General features: G+C 40.2%; 1 protein-coding gene across 1 annotated transcript in view; it reads left to right on the top strand.

Annotated features, from left to right (window-relative positions):
- Positions 1-17,306, top strand: part of Cdc5l (cell division cycle 5 like) — a 44,047-nt gene extending 26,741 nt beyond the window's left edge. The window contains exons 15-16 of the mRNA XM_075980700.1: positions 15,985-16,197; positions 16,881-17,306. Coding sequence (XP_075836815.1) covers positions 15,985-16,197; positions 16,881-16,985 — 318 coding nt within the window. The 3' untranslated portion in view covers positions 16,986-17,306. The remainder of the gene's footprint in view (positions 1-15,984; positions 16,198-16,880) is intronic.
- The last annotated feature ends 372 nt before the right edge of the window (positions 17,307-17,678 follow it).

Genomic DNA, 17,678 nt, shown 5'->3' with positions numbered 1-17,678 from the left:
AGAGCCTCTGCTAACTCCGTTGGAGATTTATTTGGGTCGTTTATGAGCAGTCATTAAAAACATGTGGTTCTCTTTGTTCAGTTCAGTACCAGGAACTGAAATCTTCCGTTGAACTATTTTTGTTGAAGGGTTGGTGATTTTGGAAGAATATTAGTAAAACAGCCTGAGTAATTTTTCTCTTACTCCTGGTTAATTTGGCTCATTGTTAGCCCAGCTAGTTACTTTTAAGGAATATTTAATATAAATCCTTCAATTGGTAAACTATTATTATTTCAAAAGAGAGTTTATTAAATCTTCAGAAAGAAGCAACTCAGAGATTCACATAAACAAAGCTTCCATCTTTTATATCCTTCGGTAATTCAAAGATTTCTCAAAGCTTCAGAAGACACAGTTGTATTGGTTTGAAATACAAAGTTATAAACATTGTTCGGAATTTGTCGTGGGAGGGATGGTGTAGTTAGATGGTGTAAACTAACTGCTAAGCCTTCACTGAGACTCAGGGAGGTGAGCATTTTGTGTAAGCACAGTGTTCTGTGGCTGCTAGGGTTTGACTTTTGCAGCCTTGAATTTTGGAATAGTGATTCCAAATTGTTGCCCCATCTCAAGCCCATCAGGCAAGATGACATCAAAAGTTGTCATGGCTGGTATTTCCTAATTATACTAAAAAATAAGTTCTAAAGTTTATACTGTGGGTAGTTTTTGAGCCACACTCATGATTAATATTTGGATCTTAGCATTTAAATAAAAATTTAGTAAGATACTTAAAACTAATAGAGAACCATCTCACTTGATACGGAATGTGGTTGGGTGTGTTCGTGCACTGCAGGGCCTGTTAAACGCACACACTGTAGTTACAGATCAGAAGTGGTAAAGACTTTTGGACCGTAACCAAATGCAGGGATTCCATTCTGCTTTGGAGTCAGAATTAACTAGAACCTCGTTAGACATTTGTTTGTAAAGGCGCAAGCAGAAATGAGAGCCCAGGAAAGTTGTGCAAGCCCAGCTTATAGAAGGCATTTTCGCATGCAGCAGAAAGTCCTGTGCCTGGGCCATTATACACTCCTTTGGGAGATTAGAGCTTTGTTGTTTCTAGTGATTCCTCCAGAGTAACTGAGCGGCTCAGTTTCTGTTGCGAGCATAACTCTTAGAAAACAAGGGATGGCTGTCATTCATTGTAGAACAAACTTCATCAGACTGTTAAAAGTAAAATAATTTCCCCTTATTTACTCACGCATTTAGTGAGTACTACCAGATACCACTGTGTTCAGGTCACTGCTCTAGGCTGAACACAGCAGCTCTGTGGGCTTCAGTTATCTGGAAAATGCTAGTAGAGGGCCTCATTTTCGGGTGATGCTAGGCGCTGAGTCATTTCTGTATTTGGGAAGTGCAAAGAGAATCCGAAGTGTTCTAATTTGTTTCCACTTCAAGTGGAAATAGGAAATCATCTGAAGACATAATTAGTTTGAGTGAAGCAATTTCCAGTAGGTGCAGAAGCAAAATGAAAAGTCTGAATTTAGGTCCTGCCATTAAGTTTAATAGTATTTGAGATCATAACTAAATTACTGTATTGAGGAAGCTTGGCTGAAAAGTGGATTTTGTCATGTTAGTTATAAAAATGAAAAGGCTTTCCTCAGAGGTAGAAACCGGGCCCAGTGGGGACACTGTTCTCCATATGTTATTGGCACAGTCAATGTAGTCAAGAAATATTATGTAATGTTGACTTCTTGGAAATAAGTGGCTTAAAGAACACAGATAGCAATTTAAAGGCCTTTCTCAGTGTATTTGTAAAACTCTGCCAAGGACCCCGACTTTCCTGAGGGTTATATTTCAGCAGAATTGGCTGTACCGTGAATCCCATCTTTCAGTGCTTTTCATTATAAAGGCAGGTATTTTAACATGGGGAAAAATGTGCTTCATACTTCAGAGTAAAAACTTGGGCTAAGGATTAAGTTGGTGGGCAGTGCTGGATGGAGAAGTCTGCTGGAAATGCCTCTGTAGCTGTTTCTGTTCTCCTGAGGCTGGCACAGCTGGAAGAGGTGCCGTGAGGTGCAGAGTAGGGCTCTTCAGTCATTTGTAATTCTCCTTCACATATTCTGCTGTCATGCCCTTCGGGGCACAGGCAGATTTTTTAGTTGCCTTTCTGACAAGAACTCAGATCAGAGCTGGACGCCTCAGGTCAGAGATTGAGCAGCAGAGCCGTTTTAGTCCTCCTTGGCATGACCTGAATTCATTATAGGTTGTGTTTCACTTCCTAATCTATGCATGTTCTGTGTTGCTCTACCTTATGGTAGCTTACTTCACTAGAATGTAGTCTGACGCCTGCCAAGTCTGATGGATGCTGACTGTAATCATTTACTTGGACCTGCATATCCATCAGTAGAAGGGAGGATCGCTGGAAAAACTTGATGCTATTCAGGAGTATGGTGATGAGAGGAGAGGTACTCTTGACTTGTCTGTGAGTGTTGTTGTGACTGAACTGCATTCTCACTGTGACAGAATCATTTAGCTGAGTGATAGACTGGGTAGAGAGCTGCCGTCCACTGTGTGTTTATTTTGGGTGTCCCTAAATCTCTTTTTGTATAAGGATATATTCTGGCCCTTAAGCAAGTTTCAGTGAAGGATGCTCTGAATGCCTCTGAACCTCACTGGAATGGACTTAAACTGCAGACACTACTGGAGACCCAAGGAGAATATGTTTATTTTGGAATTACTTAAGCTTAGTAACCTTAACAAACTCAGTGAGCTTGAAAGTAACAATTACACTTTTATAAGTCCCATACAGCTCCCTTTGTAATGACCCGAGGAAACACTTACGGTTCACTGATTCATCTCCTGGGGACCATCAGTTTTCCATTGGTCTCTGGCCAGTCTTTTTTAGACAGTTTCTCTTCTATGCACTTAAAAATAACACTTCTAGACGTTTTTCTAAAAATAATACCTGTGCTTCGTAGAAAATTTGAGAGAATTAGAAAAACTACAGAAGAAACTTACTATTCATAAGCCAGCTCTCTAGATGTAGTCACCTAAGACTTTGTAGAGTACGCACGTGTGCACACATACACTTTCCTTATGTTTAAAAAATTTTTATTTTATGGTTTGTGTGCAAGCATGCACACGGGTGCATGCACACCCACCTGATTGTTTGTGTATATGTGTGCCACGTGTGTGCCTCTTGGCCCTGGAGACTAGAAGAGGGTGTTGGATCCCCGGCAACTGGAGTTACAGATGGTTGTTAGCTTCCTTGTAGGTGCTGGGAACCAAACTGGGGTCTTCTGCAAGAGCAGTACTGTCTCTCCAGCAGTACCCGCAACCTTTCAGTATGTAAACTCAGTATGCAAAGGAAAGGAAAGTTTTAAAACTAAGTTGAAATTATGTGCCATGTTTTTCATAGTGCAAATAGAAATTTCACCATTTAAACTCTACGGGAAAATGTAGCTTTTGTAACATTTGGATAAACACCGATTATATTTATGTTTGCTACTGCTTAAAAAGTTGTGAAATGTAACCATTTAATCCTGTGAACCATCTCAGAGGTATTTTCTATAGTTTTATAGCTTGTGTAGAATAAAAGAATTAGAAATATTAATAGCTTCATTCAAGCATTGAAATCTTGTTATGTGGGGGACATACAAGTTCATGTCTTGTTTATGTGTCTGGAATTTTTTTCTTTTTTAAGGGAGTTGTCTGGTGGCATCAAGCCACTCGCTTTCCCAGTGTGAATTTCTTCAGGGATGTTTGTATTTGAGCCCAGAGGACATCTGGTTTATTAACATTGTGCTCAAGTGCAGGCCAGTTAGATAGTGAGAATGCTGAGGGGGCAGGCTGACTAGAGGGTAGCCTATTCATATTCGTCTTCGTGTTGTTGGTACTGGGGATTGATTAAACCCAGAGCCTTAGGCGTGCTAGGCAGATGCTCTGCCACAGCTACATCTCCAGCCTTTTACTTTTTGAGACAGGGTCTCTCTGAATTACTCAGGCTGACTTTAGATTTAGAATACTTTCCTGAAGTTTGACGGGCCTGCACTCCATGGCCCACTTGCACATGTGATCCTAATTGGCTATGTAAGATGCAGACCTCAAGGACAAAGATCGTTGTTTACTTGGGCTTTTCTTGTCTTGAGTAATTTGTACACGTGCAGTTTCTGACATATATCCGTCAGACAGCCCACCACCAAATTCAGAACTCAGGTGAAAGAAAATGAACTTCACCTGAGTTCTGGAGCGAGGGCATGAGGTTAAAAAGCGAGGCATCAATAGAGTGCGTCTCCCTGCTCCTGCTGCATGCTGGCTGAGTGCCCCTTATCCACGACTGTTAAGAACCTGCAGAGTGTGGAGTCTCTGCATGTGCATAGTGAGAAGCCTTGGGATGGCTTCAGTGTGTTTCTTATATTCCTTATGCAAATAGCATGAGGGTAATTTTAGTTTTTAAATTTTTATAATATGGCATTTTAAATAATTTTGTGACCTGTCAAACGAGGTTGAATGTATCCGCTTGAGGTAAATGTCAGTGCCCAGTACTTGTTAGATTTTAGAATATTTTACATTTCATATTTTCAGATAGAAGATGTTTATCCTTTAAAAATAATTAAATAGTACTAAAACGTTTGTTTGTTTGTTTGTTTTGGTTTTTCTCGGACAGAGTTTCTCTGTGTAACCCTGGCTGTCCTGGAACTCCCTCTATATACCAGGCTGGCTGCAAAATGTAAGACTGGTCTGCTTCTGCCTCCCGAGTGCTGGTATTAAAGGCAAAGGTGTAAAGGTGTGCACCACCACTGCCTGTCAGCTTTTGTGTTTTTATATATGTGTCAGTGTATGTGTACATGTATGGGTGCCCGCAGAGGCCAGAATAGGGTTGCAGGTAGACGTGAGCCCCTAAGTGGGTGCTGAGAACCAAACTCGGGTGCTCTGAATCTGAAGCAGCATCAATAGCTTTTTAACTGTTGAGCCATTTTTTCAGCCCCCTTGAATGGCAGGTTTTGAAAGATGTTGATGAGTGACCTTTTTTTTCTTTTCTTTCTTTCTTTTTTTTTTTTTAAATATAGTGACTCACTGTGTGAAGGCGTAAGTCACAAACAATGCCAATTTGGGATTATGATTAATAGGGTGATATTTATTTAAAGGGGAAAAAACTTACAGATCACTTTCAGCCCTCTGCGTAACCAGGAAGGAAGTCAAGTCACCGGCGGAGCAGGAAGTGAAGAGAGAGAGGAGAGGGAAGTGGCTGCTTTTTTAAAGGGAGAGAGACCACGCCCCAAGGGGCTGGTATCTCAGCGACGATAGGCTGGAGGAGTGGGAGGACCTCCCGCAACACCTCCCCCTTCTGTTTAAATAAGAGAGTTCTAAACCTACTATGAAATTATATACAATAAGTACAAATATGCTATTCTAACTAGCTTAGGTCTTGTATAATAAATAACTTGGCCAAGTCATGAGAGAAAGTAACTACATTTATATAGTCTTCAACCCCATCAAAGATCTGAGAAGGGAAATAATGTTACCTGGGTAATTAGGAAGTTCAGTAAAACAACTTCCAAAACATGCAACAAATCACAGAGACAACTAGCTACCTAGGCAATCACCCAAAGTCACATTAGCAGCGTTAAAGCAACCAACTTTGGCTAAGGCCTAACATAACTGACACACCATTTTCAAAGGCAAGCAACCTTCAAAACTATCTTACCCTGTCTTGGCAGGATAAGACAGCCCTGTTTTATCCATTGATGCATGCTCTGTATCTTTGTCAGTGGTTGAGGTATGGGCATTTCTTTGCCCCAAGGCCAGTTCTGCCAAAAAGAAATGCTCCAGGTGGAGTGTCTTTGGTGCTCAACATTCTCTCGGGAATAGAGTGGTGTTGCCAGGAGCAATTGTGTCTCACTACCACAAAACTCTGAGTTAGATTAAAGGCCATTTTCTACAGCTCTTTGAAGAAGTTGAAGATTATCTATCTATACTGAGTATAATCTCTATATATCTAAAGAACCTGATTAGTCTAATTATAAATGACAAACTTAGATGACTATTAGTCTATATAATTCTCAATATCTATCTAACTTAAAGACTAAGACAATAAACGACTGTGAAACAAATGAGGACAATGACCTCCAAATATAAACAATGTACAAATATACATTGCAGTGGGTAAATATATACCAATACACGAACATTATATAAGTATCTTAATCAGAGGTAGAAATGTACACTGCAATATGGTAAATATATACAATATATATATGTCAATACATAAAAAATGTTTTAAACAGAGGTAGAAACATGAATGCATACAATAGTCAATACAATTTAACTTTGTATCAATATACAAGAATCTATATCAATATATTTGTCTAACAACAGTAACTCACAATTACAAATCTATTATCCCATCATCCCTCTTTTTTTTTTTTTTTTTTTCAAAATGATCCCTGAGCTTATAAAATTCCTCCCCCAACCCTCAATCGTATACTAATTATAATCAACCCCTAAATGATGTCCCTAAACCCAAGGGCAAACTTTACTGGGAGAGGGGACGTCGTCCTCTAAAATTACTTCCAGCTGTCATAGGGGCGACGTTCTTTCTGGGGGATCCTGTGAAAGTAAAATGATGGTTAAATTTCAAGATCAATGTCTTTTAAAATTGCAAATAGTCTCTGAGTATTTTGTGGAGGTCTGGCCAGAATGTTGTACAAGATGTGCACCATTTCAGCTAACCAAGTTGGAACTGTCTTGTGCAGCTGGTACCCAAAGCAGGTCTTGTTGTAGCGCTATCAGTATCTGACGTCATATCAACCAGGTGGAGTTGTTGTTATGGGGCCCCATCTTCTTCCTGGAAACTTCAAATGTCACTTCAGGAAAAACTCATTGTTCATTATGAAAAACTTAAGCATTAATCATATAGACATATATATATATATATATATTCAATGAAAGACATGATAGATATATTCAATGAAAAGTATGATAGATATGAAGAAAAGCAAAGATGTTTTCTAAACTCATATTTCTTTCTGTCCCACATCATGGCTCTTGACATGAGACAGAAACTCCAGAAACTCTGGGTTTTTCTCTTACTAACAGGCTTGGAATTGGAGAGGGACTGAGCCAGAGTCCAACTTCAAAACCAGCTTTATAAATTTAGAAATATGGTTTAATATTACTTACACAACCCATTCAGTTTTCTTGATATTTCCTATCGGGCAGGTATTTTTCCATCTGTCAGTATCCAAACATCCAGGGTCCCTTGAATTTCTCAAAGATGAGTGTTTTCCTGTGGAGATAAGAACAGAACCCTGCCCCCATTCTATATGTTTTTCTTACCACCTGTATGAATATCATCATTGTGGATAAGTTGTCATTTCTCCTTTCCAAGAGGTTTCTCCTCTTCAAATCGAAACTTTATTAATTTTGATGGTATCCACAATTTTTCTTCTCCTGTGGAAACAAGAGCAAAACCCCTTCCCCAACGTAGCACATCTCCTGGCTTCCACTGAGAGGTCAGCACATCTTTGAAATAAATCGGTTGATTTAGTTCAGCAGACTTTTCCATTATCCAATGTCTTTCTGCTGCTGTCGTTCCTTTCTCATTAGCGTTAAGAAAATTCAAGGTTAATAAAGCATTATGTAATCTATTTCTGGGGGTATTTTCGGTCCCTTTCTGTTTGTTCAGCATATCCTTTATAGTACGATTTGATCTTTCTATAACTGCCTGACCTGTAGGATTATTTGGTATACCTGTAATGTGTTTTATATTATAATAATCAAAAAAGCGTTTCATTTTCTTAGATACATATGCTGGACCATTGTCTGTCTTTATTTGCGCAGGTATACCCATGATGGCCATAACTTCCAATAAATGTGTGATTACTGAATCAGCCTTTTCTGAGCTCAGGGCAGTAGCCCATTGAAAACCTGAATACGTGTCTATGGTGTGGTGTACATATTTTAATTTACCAAATTCCATAAAGTGGAACACATCCATCTGCCAGATTTCATTTCTCTTAGTGCCCTTTGGGTTACTCCCTGCAGGCAACGGTGTTTGATTATAGAAAGAACAAGTAGGACATCTCTTTATAATGTCCTTAGCTTGTTGCCAAGTAATGGAAAATTCTTTCTTTAGGCCTTTACTATTGACATGATGCTTCTTATGAAATTCTGAGGCCTGCAACACACTTCCAATCAATAATTGATCAATCTCAGCATTGCCTTGGGCTAGAGGACCAGGCAGACCTGTATGGGAACGGATGTGTGTTATGTACATCGGACAAAGCCTGTTCCTGATTATGTCTTGTACCTGGATAAACAATGAAGTCAACTCTGTGTCATCTGGTATAAATTCAGCGGTTTCAATATGCAAGATAACTCTTTCTGCATATTGTGAATCTGTAACTATATTAAGAGGTTCTTTAAAATCCCTTAGCACCATAAGAATGGCATATAATTCTGCCTTCTGGACAGAATTATAAGGGCTTTGTTCCACCTTACTCAAATCATCTGACTTGTAACCTGCTTTCCCTGATTTATTTGCATCAGTATAGAACGTACGGGCTCCAGTTATTGGAGCATCACGTACAATTCTAGGAAGAATCCAAGAAGTTCTTTTTATGAGGTTAAGTCTACCACTTTTGGGATAGTTGCTATTAATTTCTCCCAAAAAATTAGCACAAGCTCTTTGCCACGGTTCATTGTCTTCCCATAACTTTTTTATTTCTTCTGTAGTAAAAGGCACTATAATTTCTGCTGGGCCTATACCTGCTAGTTGACGAAGTCTCAGCTTACCTTTTATAATTAATTCAGAGACTTTTTCCACATAAGTTTTTAATTTTTTACTTGGTTTATTAGGTATAAATATCCACTCTAAAATAATATCTTCCCTCTGCATTAGAATCCCTGTAGGAGAAATTCTGGAAGGCAATATGACTAGGATGCAGCTAAGATTTGGGTTCACCCTATCCACATGTGCCTCCTGTAATTTTTCCTCAATCATTGTCAGTTCCTTTTCTGCTTCAGCTGTCAGTTCTCTTGGACTATTCAAATCTTTATCACCATCTAAGGTTTTGTTTAAATGAACTATTAGATCAGGTGTTATCCCAACAGCTGGTCGTAGACTGGAAATGTCTCCTAACAATCTTTGGAAGTCATTAAGAGTCTTTAAGCGGTCTCTCCTAATTTGTGCCTTTTGCGTTTTAATTTTCTCTAACCCTATTCTGTAACCTAGGTAATTAATAGAGTTTCCTCTTTGAATCTTTTCAGGGGCAATTTGTAATCCCCACCTAGGCAAGACTTTCTTTACTTCTTCAAACATCCTTTCTAAAGTATCTTTATTTGAATCAGATAACAAGATGTCATCCATGTAATGATAAATAATGGACTTGGGGAATTGTTTACGAATTATTTCCAATGGCTTACTTACAAAATATTGGCACAGTGTAGGACTATTGAGCATACCCTGTGGGAGGACAGTCCATTGATATCTCCTATTGGGCTGAGAATTATTATAAGTAGGCACTGTAAAGGCAAATTTTTCTCTATCCTTTTCTTGTAACGGTATAGTGAAAAAACAATCTTTCAAATCAATAACTATAAGAGGCCATCCTTTTGGTAACAGAGAAGGCAAAGGAATTCCAGATTGTAGTGAGCCCATAGGTTGAATTACTTTGTTGACAGCTCTTAGATCTGTCACCATTCTCCATTTACCAGATTTCTTTTTTACAACAAACACAGGAGAATTCCAAGGGCTGGTTGATTCTTCAATGTGGTGAGCATCTAGTTGCTCCTGCACCAGCTGTTCCAATGCCTGTAGTTTATCTTCAGCTAGAGGCCACTGTTTGATCCATATTGGCTTCTCAGTTAGCCATTTTAAAGGTAGGGCTGTTGGTACCTCTAAAGGTTTGGTATTTGCTGTATGTTCTTGTACAGCCTGAATGGCTAGTGACCTTTTTCCATAATACCTCATCATATACTTCCCAGAATTATGAGTTCCTGGAACTACAGGAATGTTAATCTGGGTATTCCATTGCTGTAGCAGGTCACGGCCCCATAAATTTATGGCAATATTGGCTATATATGGCCTTAGTCTTCCTATTTGCCCTTCGGGCCCTATGCATTCAACCCATCTTGTGCTTTGTTTTACACGAGATAGGGTTCCAATTCCCAGGAACTGAACATCTACCTCTTGAAGAGGCCAATTCGGATGCCAAGATTCTGGGGTAATGATACTTACATCCGCACCTGTGTCTAATAAGCCTTCAATAAAAGTGCCATTTATACAGACTCTTAGCTTTGGTCTTTGATCATTAATAGAAGTCTGCCAAAATATACGTTTACTCTGTCCAACTGGGTTTTTTGACTCATCCTCCACATGGATTTCATCATTTAGACCAGTATTACTTTTTACAGCAGAAATTGGAGCTTTTAATTTTCTTGGTGAGGCACGTTCTCCACTGTGACTGGGAATGACTGGGCCACTGTTGGCTTGGGGGCCTGCGAGAGGCCCCTCAAGGAGTTTCCCGACGGTATCGGGTTGCCTTGTTTGTCTGTTGTTGACCTGCATTCATTGGACCAATGTCGGCCTTTACCGCATCTCCTACATATACCTGAAGGCCTAGGTCTCCTATCTTTGTCATTCCCAGAGGAGATAATATTCCTAGAAATTCTGTGCCTGCAATCCCTTTTCAGATGTCCTAATTTACCACAATTAAAACACCTGGCAGTTTGATGTCTCCTCATTGCTGTGGAAATCGCTTCTCCTACCCAAGATTCATCGTTATAGCTAAACGTCTCAACATTCATCGTATGCTGAATCCATTCATCCATAGGTGCTGATCTAGACTTTAAAGGCCCAATTATCTTTTTGCATTCTATGTTTGCATTCTCAAAAGCTAGAGATTCAAGAAGTATTCGTCTAGCTTCTGGGTCTGTTACCCCTATGTCCAGAGCCTTAATTAATCTTTGCAAAAAGTCAATAAAGGGTTCTCTCTGTCCCTGCCTAATTCTGGTATATGATTCAACCCTTTTTGCTGGATCTTGTATCCTATTCCAAGCATTTAAAGCTGCTTGGTGACATAGACACAGTACTTCATCATCATAAAGAGCTTGGACCTGTGGATCAGCATATTCTCCTGCACCAAGAATTTGATCTTGGGAAACCTCAATACCTTTTGCTCTTCCTTGCTGTTCCATATGTTTGGATTCTTCTCTGAAATAAATTCCAAACATCAAGGAAGGTCCATTATCTAAAACTGCAGACACTAACTGATGGAAATCATGGGGGGTAGCTCTAGCATTAGAAGCCCAAGTCCTTATCATTTCCTTTACGTATGCAGAGTGCAAGCCAAAATTAACAATAGCTTGCTTAATTTCTTTTAGATCATTCATTGCTATTGGCGTCCATCTAGCTTCTCTGACTCCCTTTGAGCCTTTAGAAGTTGACGCTTTGTCAGAATTGAGTATAGGGTATGCTGCTAAAACCTTTGGTAAGCCAGTTCTAATAGCTGGTGTTGGCATTGTATACTGTCCTTGTGCCTTATTACTCTGTTCACCAGCTCCAATCATTTCTTCAATCATTTCAAGTCTTTTTATTATTGTCTCTTTTGAATCCTTAATCTCCTGACCTGCATGAGTTTCTAGTAAAGATTGTATGGTTCTTAGGAGTGCCATGATCTTCCTAAATGATAGAATATGCAAAAAAATACTGAAACCTAGTAACCAGTAAATTAAGTTATCCCCATAGTCATATAAACCTTGCATGATATAACCCATTGTATTGGTAACCAGAACAGTAAAATTCGCGTTGGAAACGAGAACTGCCATATTACCTATTATCCAGCAGGTGGCGCTGTTGCCAAGTCTCGACGAAAACACGGTCCTGTTTCAGAGTCCGCCTAGTATTTGTTAAAAACTGGAAAATGTAAGTTGCTCAACAAAGTAAATGTAATTAAATCAATTCCAGAGATGGAACCAGAAACCAGAATCCAGGGGTAGGGAAGAGCAACCTGGAAGCCGCTTATGCCTCCACGTGACAGAGTCACCCTGAGGGGTTGCAGCTTTCAGCAACCACGTGCTCTGGTTCGCGCCACTTAAGAGCTGTGCTTGCAAGGGAGATTTGAAAACGACTCAGAAAAGAGCAAATCACGCGGGCAGAGACTTCGCGGGCCTGTGGAGTTTAAATCCACAGGCAGCGGCTGAGGAAGCAACTGCTCCCGCCAAGCTGAACAAGCGCCCGCCAAGCCGAACTTGCGGCCGCCAAGCCGAACTTCCGGCCGCCAAGCCGAACTCGCGGCTGCGAGCCGGGAGAGGTTCTAAAACCAAACGTTGGGCGCCAAATGAAGGCGTAAGTCACAAACAATGCCAATTTGGGATTATGATTAATAGGGTGATATTTATTTAAAGGGGAAAAAACTTACAGATCACTTTCAGCCCTCTGCGTAACCAGGAAGGAAGTCAAGTCACCGGCGGAGCAGGAAGTGAAGAGAGAGAGGAGAGGGAAGTGGCTGCTTTTTTAAAGGGAGAGAGACCACGCCCCAAGGGGCTGGTATCTCAGCGACGATAGGCTGGAGGAGTGGGAGGACCTCCCGCAACAACTGTGTAGGCCTGGCTGGCTTAGAACACTTTGTCCATAAAATCACAAATGTCCACCTGCTTCTGTGTGCCGTCACATTTGGCAGTGTAATCATCTTTAAGATGTAATGGTTTGGCCGGGCAGTGGTGGCACATGCCTGGAATCCCAGCACTCAGGAGGCAGAAGCAGGCTGATCTCTGAGTTCGAGGCCTGCCTGGTCTACAAGAGCTAGTTCTAGGACAGACTCCAGAGAAACCCCGTCTTGAAAAGTAAAAAACAAACAAAAAAAGATGTAGTGGTTTGAAAGCTTACTCCCCTTCTCCTTTTAGAAGAACATGGTAAATCAGCTATAGGAGGGTGTTTTATTTCTTTAAGCCAGTATTCTGTCATTCAAAATAAATTTCATTAAGTCTAATTTAAAAAAATTAACTTAGCATCCAGAGTAGTGAACTTTATTATGACAATTATACACGTATGTCAGTGTATATAATAATTAGATAACAGGTGTCTGATAGCTATCTTTCATTTTTATGTCTGATGACTATATTTATAGTTAGTGACAATAATCTTTTTCTTGTGTTTCAGTTTATTTTATCTAAACCTGTAGTTAAGCCAGAAGATTTTTATAAAACTTGAGGTGAATGAAGTGTAATTGTTGGCAATAACTGGAAACTAACAACTTTGAAGTTTTAAAGTCTCTGGTGGTTTGGGAATAATAAACAGCTGAACTATATGAGTGAGGTAATTCCCAGAGACGGGACTCAGTGCTAAATGTACCACGATGGCTAATTAATGGTTTCTGCACACAGGTATTAAGCTGTTAACCAAGCTGGAAACTGAGTATCTATGGAGGGTGGTCAATGTAAAGCTAATTGAAATATCTTAACCAATGAAAATGTTAATTTGTATAACTAATTTTTAAGACACACTGCACTAACTTGAAATTCGATGCTTTTAAGGATTTTTGAGTATGTATTGAAACCCACGTGTGAGTGAAGTCTTATATGGGTATTAGATCGTGTTGCATTACTGTACAGACCTTGATGTAGCTGTGGAGTTCATTGCTCAGCTCCTGTGGAAGGAGGACTGTTTAGTGGGTGTGGCTGAGAAGACAGTTGATACTAGTTCTCTGCTGATCCCAGCTGGATCCATTCTCCATCCTGACTACTCATTAGAACTTTCTGGGGACTTGGGAGACAGTGGTCTGAGATCATTGAATCAGAATCTGGAGCTGGTCAATTTGAAAAGCTTCACAAATAATTAGAAGTGTAGCCATGGTCGAAACCACTAGTTAAAAAAGATCTGCTCCAAGAATGCTTGACTTGGGGAGAGGAAATGTAAAATACTGTCTCTCTCCTTGACTGTGTTGTGAGACAAAATTACCAGAAGCCTTAATTTTTTAAAATTTATTTTTGATTCTGTGTGTGGGTATGTGCATTTGAATGCAGGTGCCTACAGGAGCCAAAGGCATTGGGTACCCCAGAGCTGGGATTAGAGGAGGTTGTGAGCTAACTTGGGTGCTGGGTTATTTGCTCCAGGCCTATGAGGATAGTTTTTTAAAACTATTTCTTCTTAATGGACAGGGGAGGTTCTTCTGTTATATGGAGAAGAACTAATGGTGAGGATTGTTTCTCACTTGGGAATAATCTTTCCACGGTTAGGACACTCTTTAAGATGTAAATCTCACAGCCCAGACAGCTTCCTGAGGGTAAACAGATGGCTGTTTCTCCTGTATTCACAGAGCTGTGTAGATGCCACTACGGTTACCTTTAGGACGTTTCCTCACCCAGGAAGAAACCCTGTACCTGTGGCAGTCCCTCCGTTTTCTTAACCTGTGCAGCTGTAGACAGCACTAGTTGCTTTTCATGCTGTGGATTTATCCATTCTTGGTACTTCATGGAAGTGAAATCATGTAATGTGTTGGCATTTGTGATTGACTGCTTTTGCTAAACATCGAGTCTTGCAAGTTCACTGAGTTGTAGCATGTTCTAGTACTTCCCTGCTCATTTTATGGCTGGGTGCTGCTCCGTAGTGTACGTAAGAGCTCATTTTGTTTACATTGTACAGTAGGTAGATGATGGGGTTCTGAATAGTGTTATGAACATGGTGTATATGTTTTTTTTTGCCATGGCATGTCTTCACTTGGGTTATATGCTGGGAAGAAAGTTGCTGGTTCATTGTACTCAGGAACCCTTCACCTTGTTTGAACTTCATGGTTAGAAAATCTTCTCTTCAAGTCAAAGAAGTACCAAAACTCCATGTTCTGATAACACTGCATTGTAGTACAGAGGTCCAGTGTATGGCATTTGATATGGTGGTTTGCAGAAGGCACATTGCTCACTTAAAGAAAGCACAGATGTTCTCTGCCTTTTTTCCCCCCTCAGGACATCCACGTTGTCTTTTGTTGAAGTTGGAATTTAAAGTTTTTTAAGTTGTTCCCTCATCCCTTTAATGATTAGAAAGGATGAAATGTTTGGACTCTTCATATCTATAAAGCGTTCATTGTAATTAGAGCTCACAGTTGTTGATTGCTTATTCTCTGCCAGGTTCTGGGTGTCTGAGAGCATTTACATACATTATCCACTTTAAGTTTCATAGTTAACTGTCAGCAGTGACTGCCATTTTACTAAGCTGATGGGAAAATGAAGGCAAAGAGGCCAGATAGTTTGCTCCATCATCACAACAGCTGGGTGGCATGCTGGGTAGTCCCAGTGGTTCTTACCCACATTCATGCTGACTGCCCCACCAGTAGTTGATCCTCTTGGCAGATGTCATGCTGTGGAACTTGCTTGATTTACTAACCACGAGAGTAAAATAAGGAACAACAGCAGTTTACATGGGTTCAAGTCAGTTGCAGAAGCATAAAAACTTGTATAAAATGTTGAAAGAATGATGGGTTTAAAGGAGCTTCATTTAAAGTAGTTTTAGCTCCACCTAATGTCCCAAGGTACATACATACATGTACCTACCCCAGTGACTTACTTGACTCTTGACTTCCAATAAAATAAGCAGGGGGTAAGTGGGTATAAAAATACTTTTCCAGTGGGCCTTCTGTACGTGAGAGGAATATTATTCAGTATAAAAGGCGAACAGATGTGTGGTTCTGAAGTGAATTTTGAGACGTAAAAGAAGACAGTGACCAGGTGGCAGGCTAGAGTGACTGTGGGTGAGTGGTCACAGACATGATGCACAAGGTAGACAGCATTTCCCTGCTCCAAAACTAGTCTGCTTTGGGATTGAATTGTGGGTGAAGTTACGGAGTGTTTGGGTGTAAGGTAATTCCTGTTGAGGCCAATTTTGTGTTTATATCAGTGAAGTGTGAGAGGAGCCCTGGTGTTTTTTTTTTTTTTTTTTGTTATTTTGTCCTGTTATTTAATAATCTGCCCTTTTCATGTATATTGATGTGATTCTCCACTCCCTCTCCAATTCCCCAGATAAACAGAGGTCATATGACAACAGAAGCCAAGAGAGCTGCAAAGATGGAAAAGAAGATGAAAATTCTGCTTGGCGGTTACCAGTCTCGTGCTATGGGGCTCATGAAACAGTTGAACGACCTATGGGACCAAATTGAACAGGCTCACTTGGAGCTGCGCACTTTTGAAGAACTCAAGAAACACGAAGACTCTGCTATTCCCCGGAGGCTAGAGGTAACTCCATGTGTTGCCTCATTGCTCAAAAGGAGAGCTGTGGAGATTTGCTCAGCCTCCCCTTTTTCCTCCTCCTGGCAGGTTATCTCTGAAGTTGGTCCTTGCAAGCACTGGGTTTTGAGTCTGTAGTCTAGACCTGTCTGTGTGTAGATGGTAACAAACAAGTGATTGCTGTTGGAAAGGCTTTTCTCATTCTGTTCTGTTTTCAAGGATAGATAAGTAAATCTTGTAACTAGTTCCCCTGAAACTTAGTGACTTGCTATTTATGTGGCTCTGGGGAAACTAAAGCAGCTTCCTTTTAATTTTGGGATTGAAGATGCTGAGAGCCTAAGCTGCTCATTCCAGGACATCCGATCCTTTGGCCACATTGGGTTTAGATTGAACTCCTTCGTGTGCACTCTTGCCCCTGCCCCTCCAGGGCAGTCAGGGCTATCTGCATTGTGTTGAGTATTGAGAAGACTGTAGTGACTTGTTTATTGGGATAACAGCAGTGGTTTTATAAGATGGTAATCACGTGACCAGAGCAAAGAATGACTGCGGTGTTCATTTCGTAGCAAAGATATCAACCGTGTCTCTGGGAAATATATCCTTTTTGAGACCTGTGAGCTAACCAGCTATTTGTAAGATAGATGAACGTAAGTAGATTAGGTTTGATATAACCGGAATGTTGTTTTCTCTTTAAGTGTCTAAAAGAAGATGTGCAGCGGCAACAGGAACGAGAGAAAGAGCTTCAGCAGAGGTACGCAGATTTGATGATGGAGAAAGAGACTTTACAGGCAAAGTTCTGAAGCACAGCGGATGCTCTGCCACAGAAGAACTAGTTGCTGGTTTCATACTCTGCAAGCCTGAAACTTACGTTTCTCTTCATTGACAAATTTACCCAGCACCTGTGGTTTCTCAGTTGTTTGTTTTGAATGATACCGATCTTGCGTGTTCCGTGTTACAGACTTGGACTCCAGGATAATGAGGGTTTAAATTATCCAGACGCTCATTCTTTGCCAGTGTCATATTTGCAAAATTTCGTAGTTTAGGCCTTTAATTTAAAAAGCCTGACTTTAAATACTGCCTGTGAGTAAACCCTTGAATAAAAAGAACATGTGAAAAACTGAGAGCGTAGCCTCTGCTTGAAGTAATTAGATACTTAGGGTGCCCACAAGCCTCCAGCTGTACTTCTGTGTGCCATACTTAATGAGCACCTCTGGGCAAACTGAATGGTGATCGACTCGGTGTAAGTCCTTAGGAAGCAATCCTTTGTGGTTCTCTTTCCACTGGCAAGATGGACGGGCTTGTTAAAACCTAACATTTTCCCCCAAGTATCACGTTAGGGAATGTTTCTTTTCTGCTGGTTACTGACATGAAAGTTTGTGGATTATAACTTGAATATTATAACTTCTAATATTTTACATGAATTTTAAAAAGACATTTAAAGACTAATTTCAACAAGGCCATCAAGCTTTATTTAAAGCTTTGCATTTAGCTTA

The sequence above is a fragment of the Microtus pennsylvanicus genome, chromosome 7 (genome assembly GCF_037038515.1).
Source record: "Microtus pennsylvanicus isolate mMicPen1 chromosome 7, mMicPen1.hap1, whole genome shotgun sequence".
Classification (NCBI taxonomy): Eukaryota; Metazoa; Chordata; class Mammalia; order Rodentia; family Cricetidae; genus Microtus; species Microtus pennsylvanicus.
Note: the sequence above shows the minus strand (reverse complement) of the source record. Positions and strands in the feature narration are given on the sequence as shown.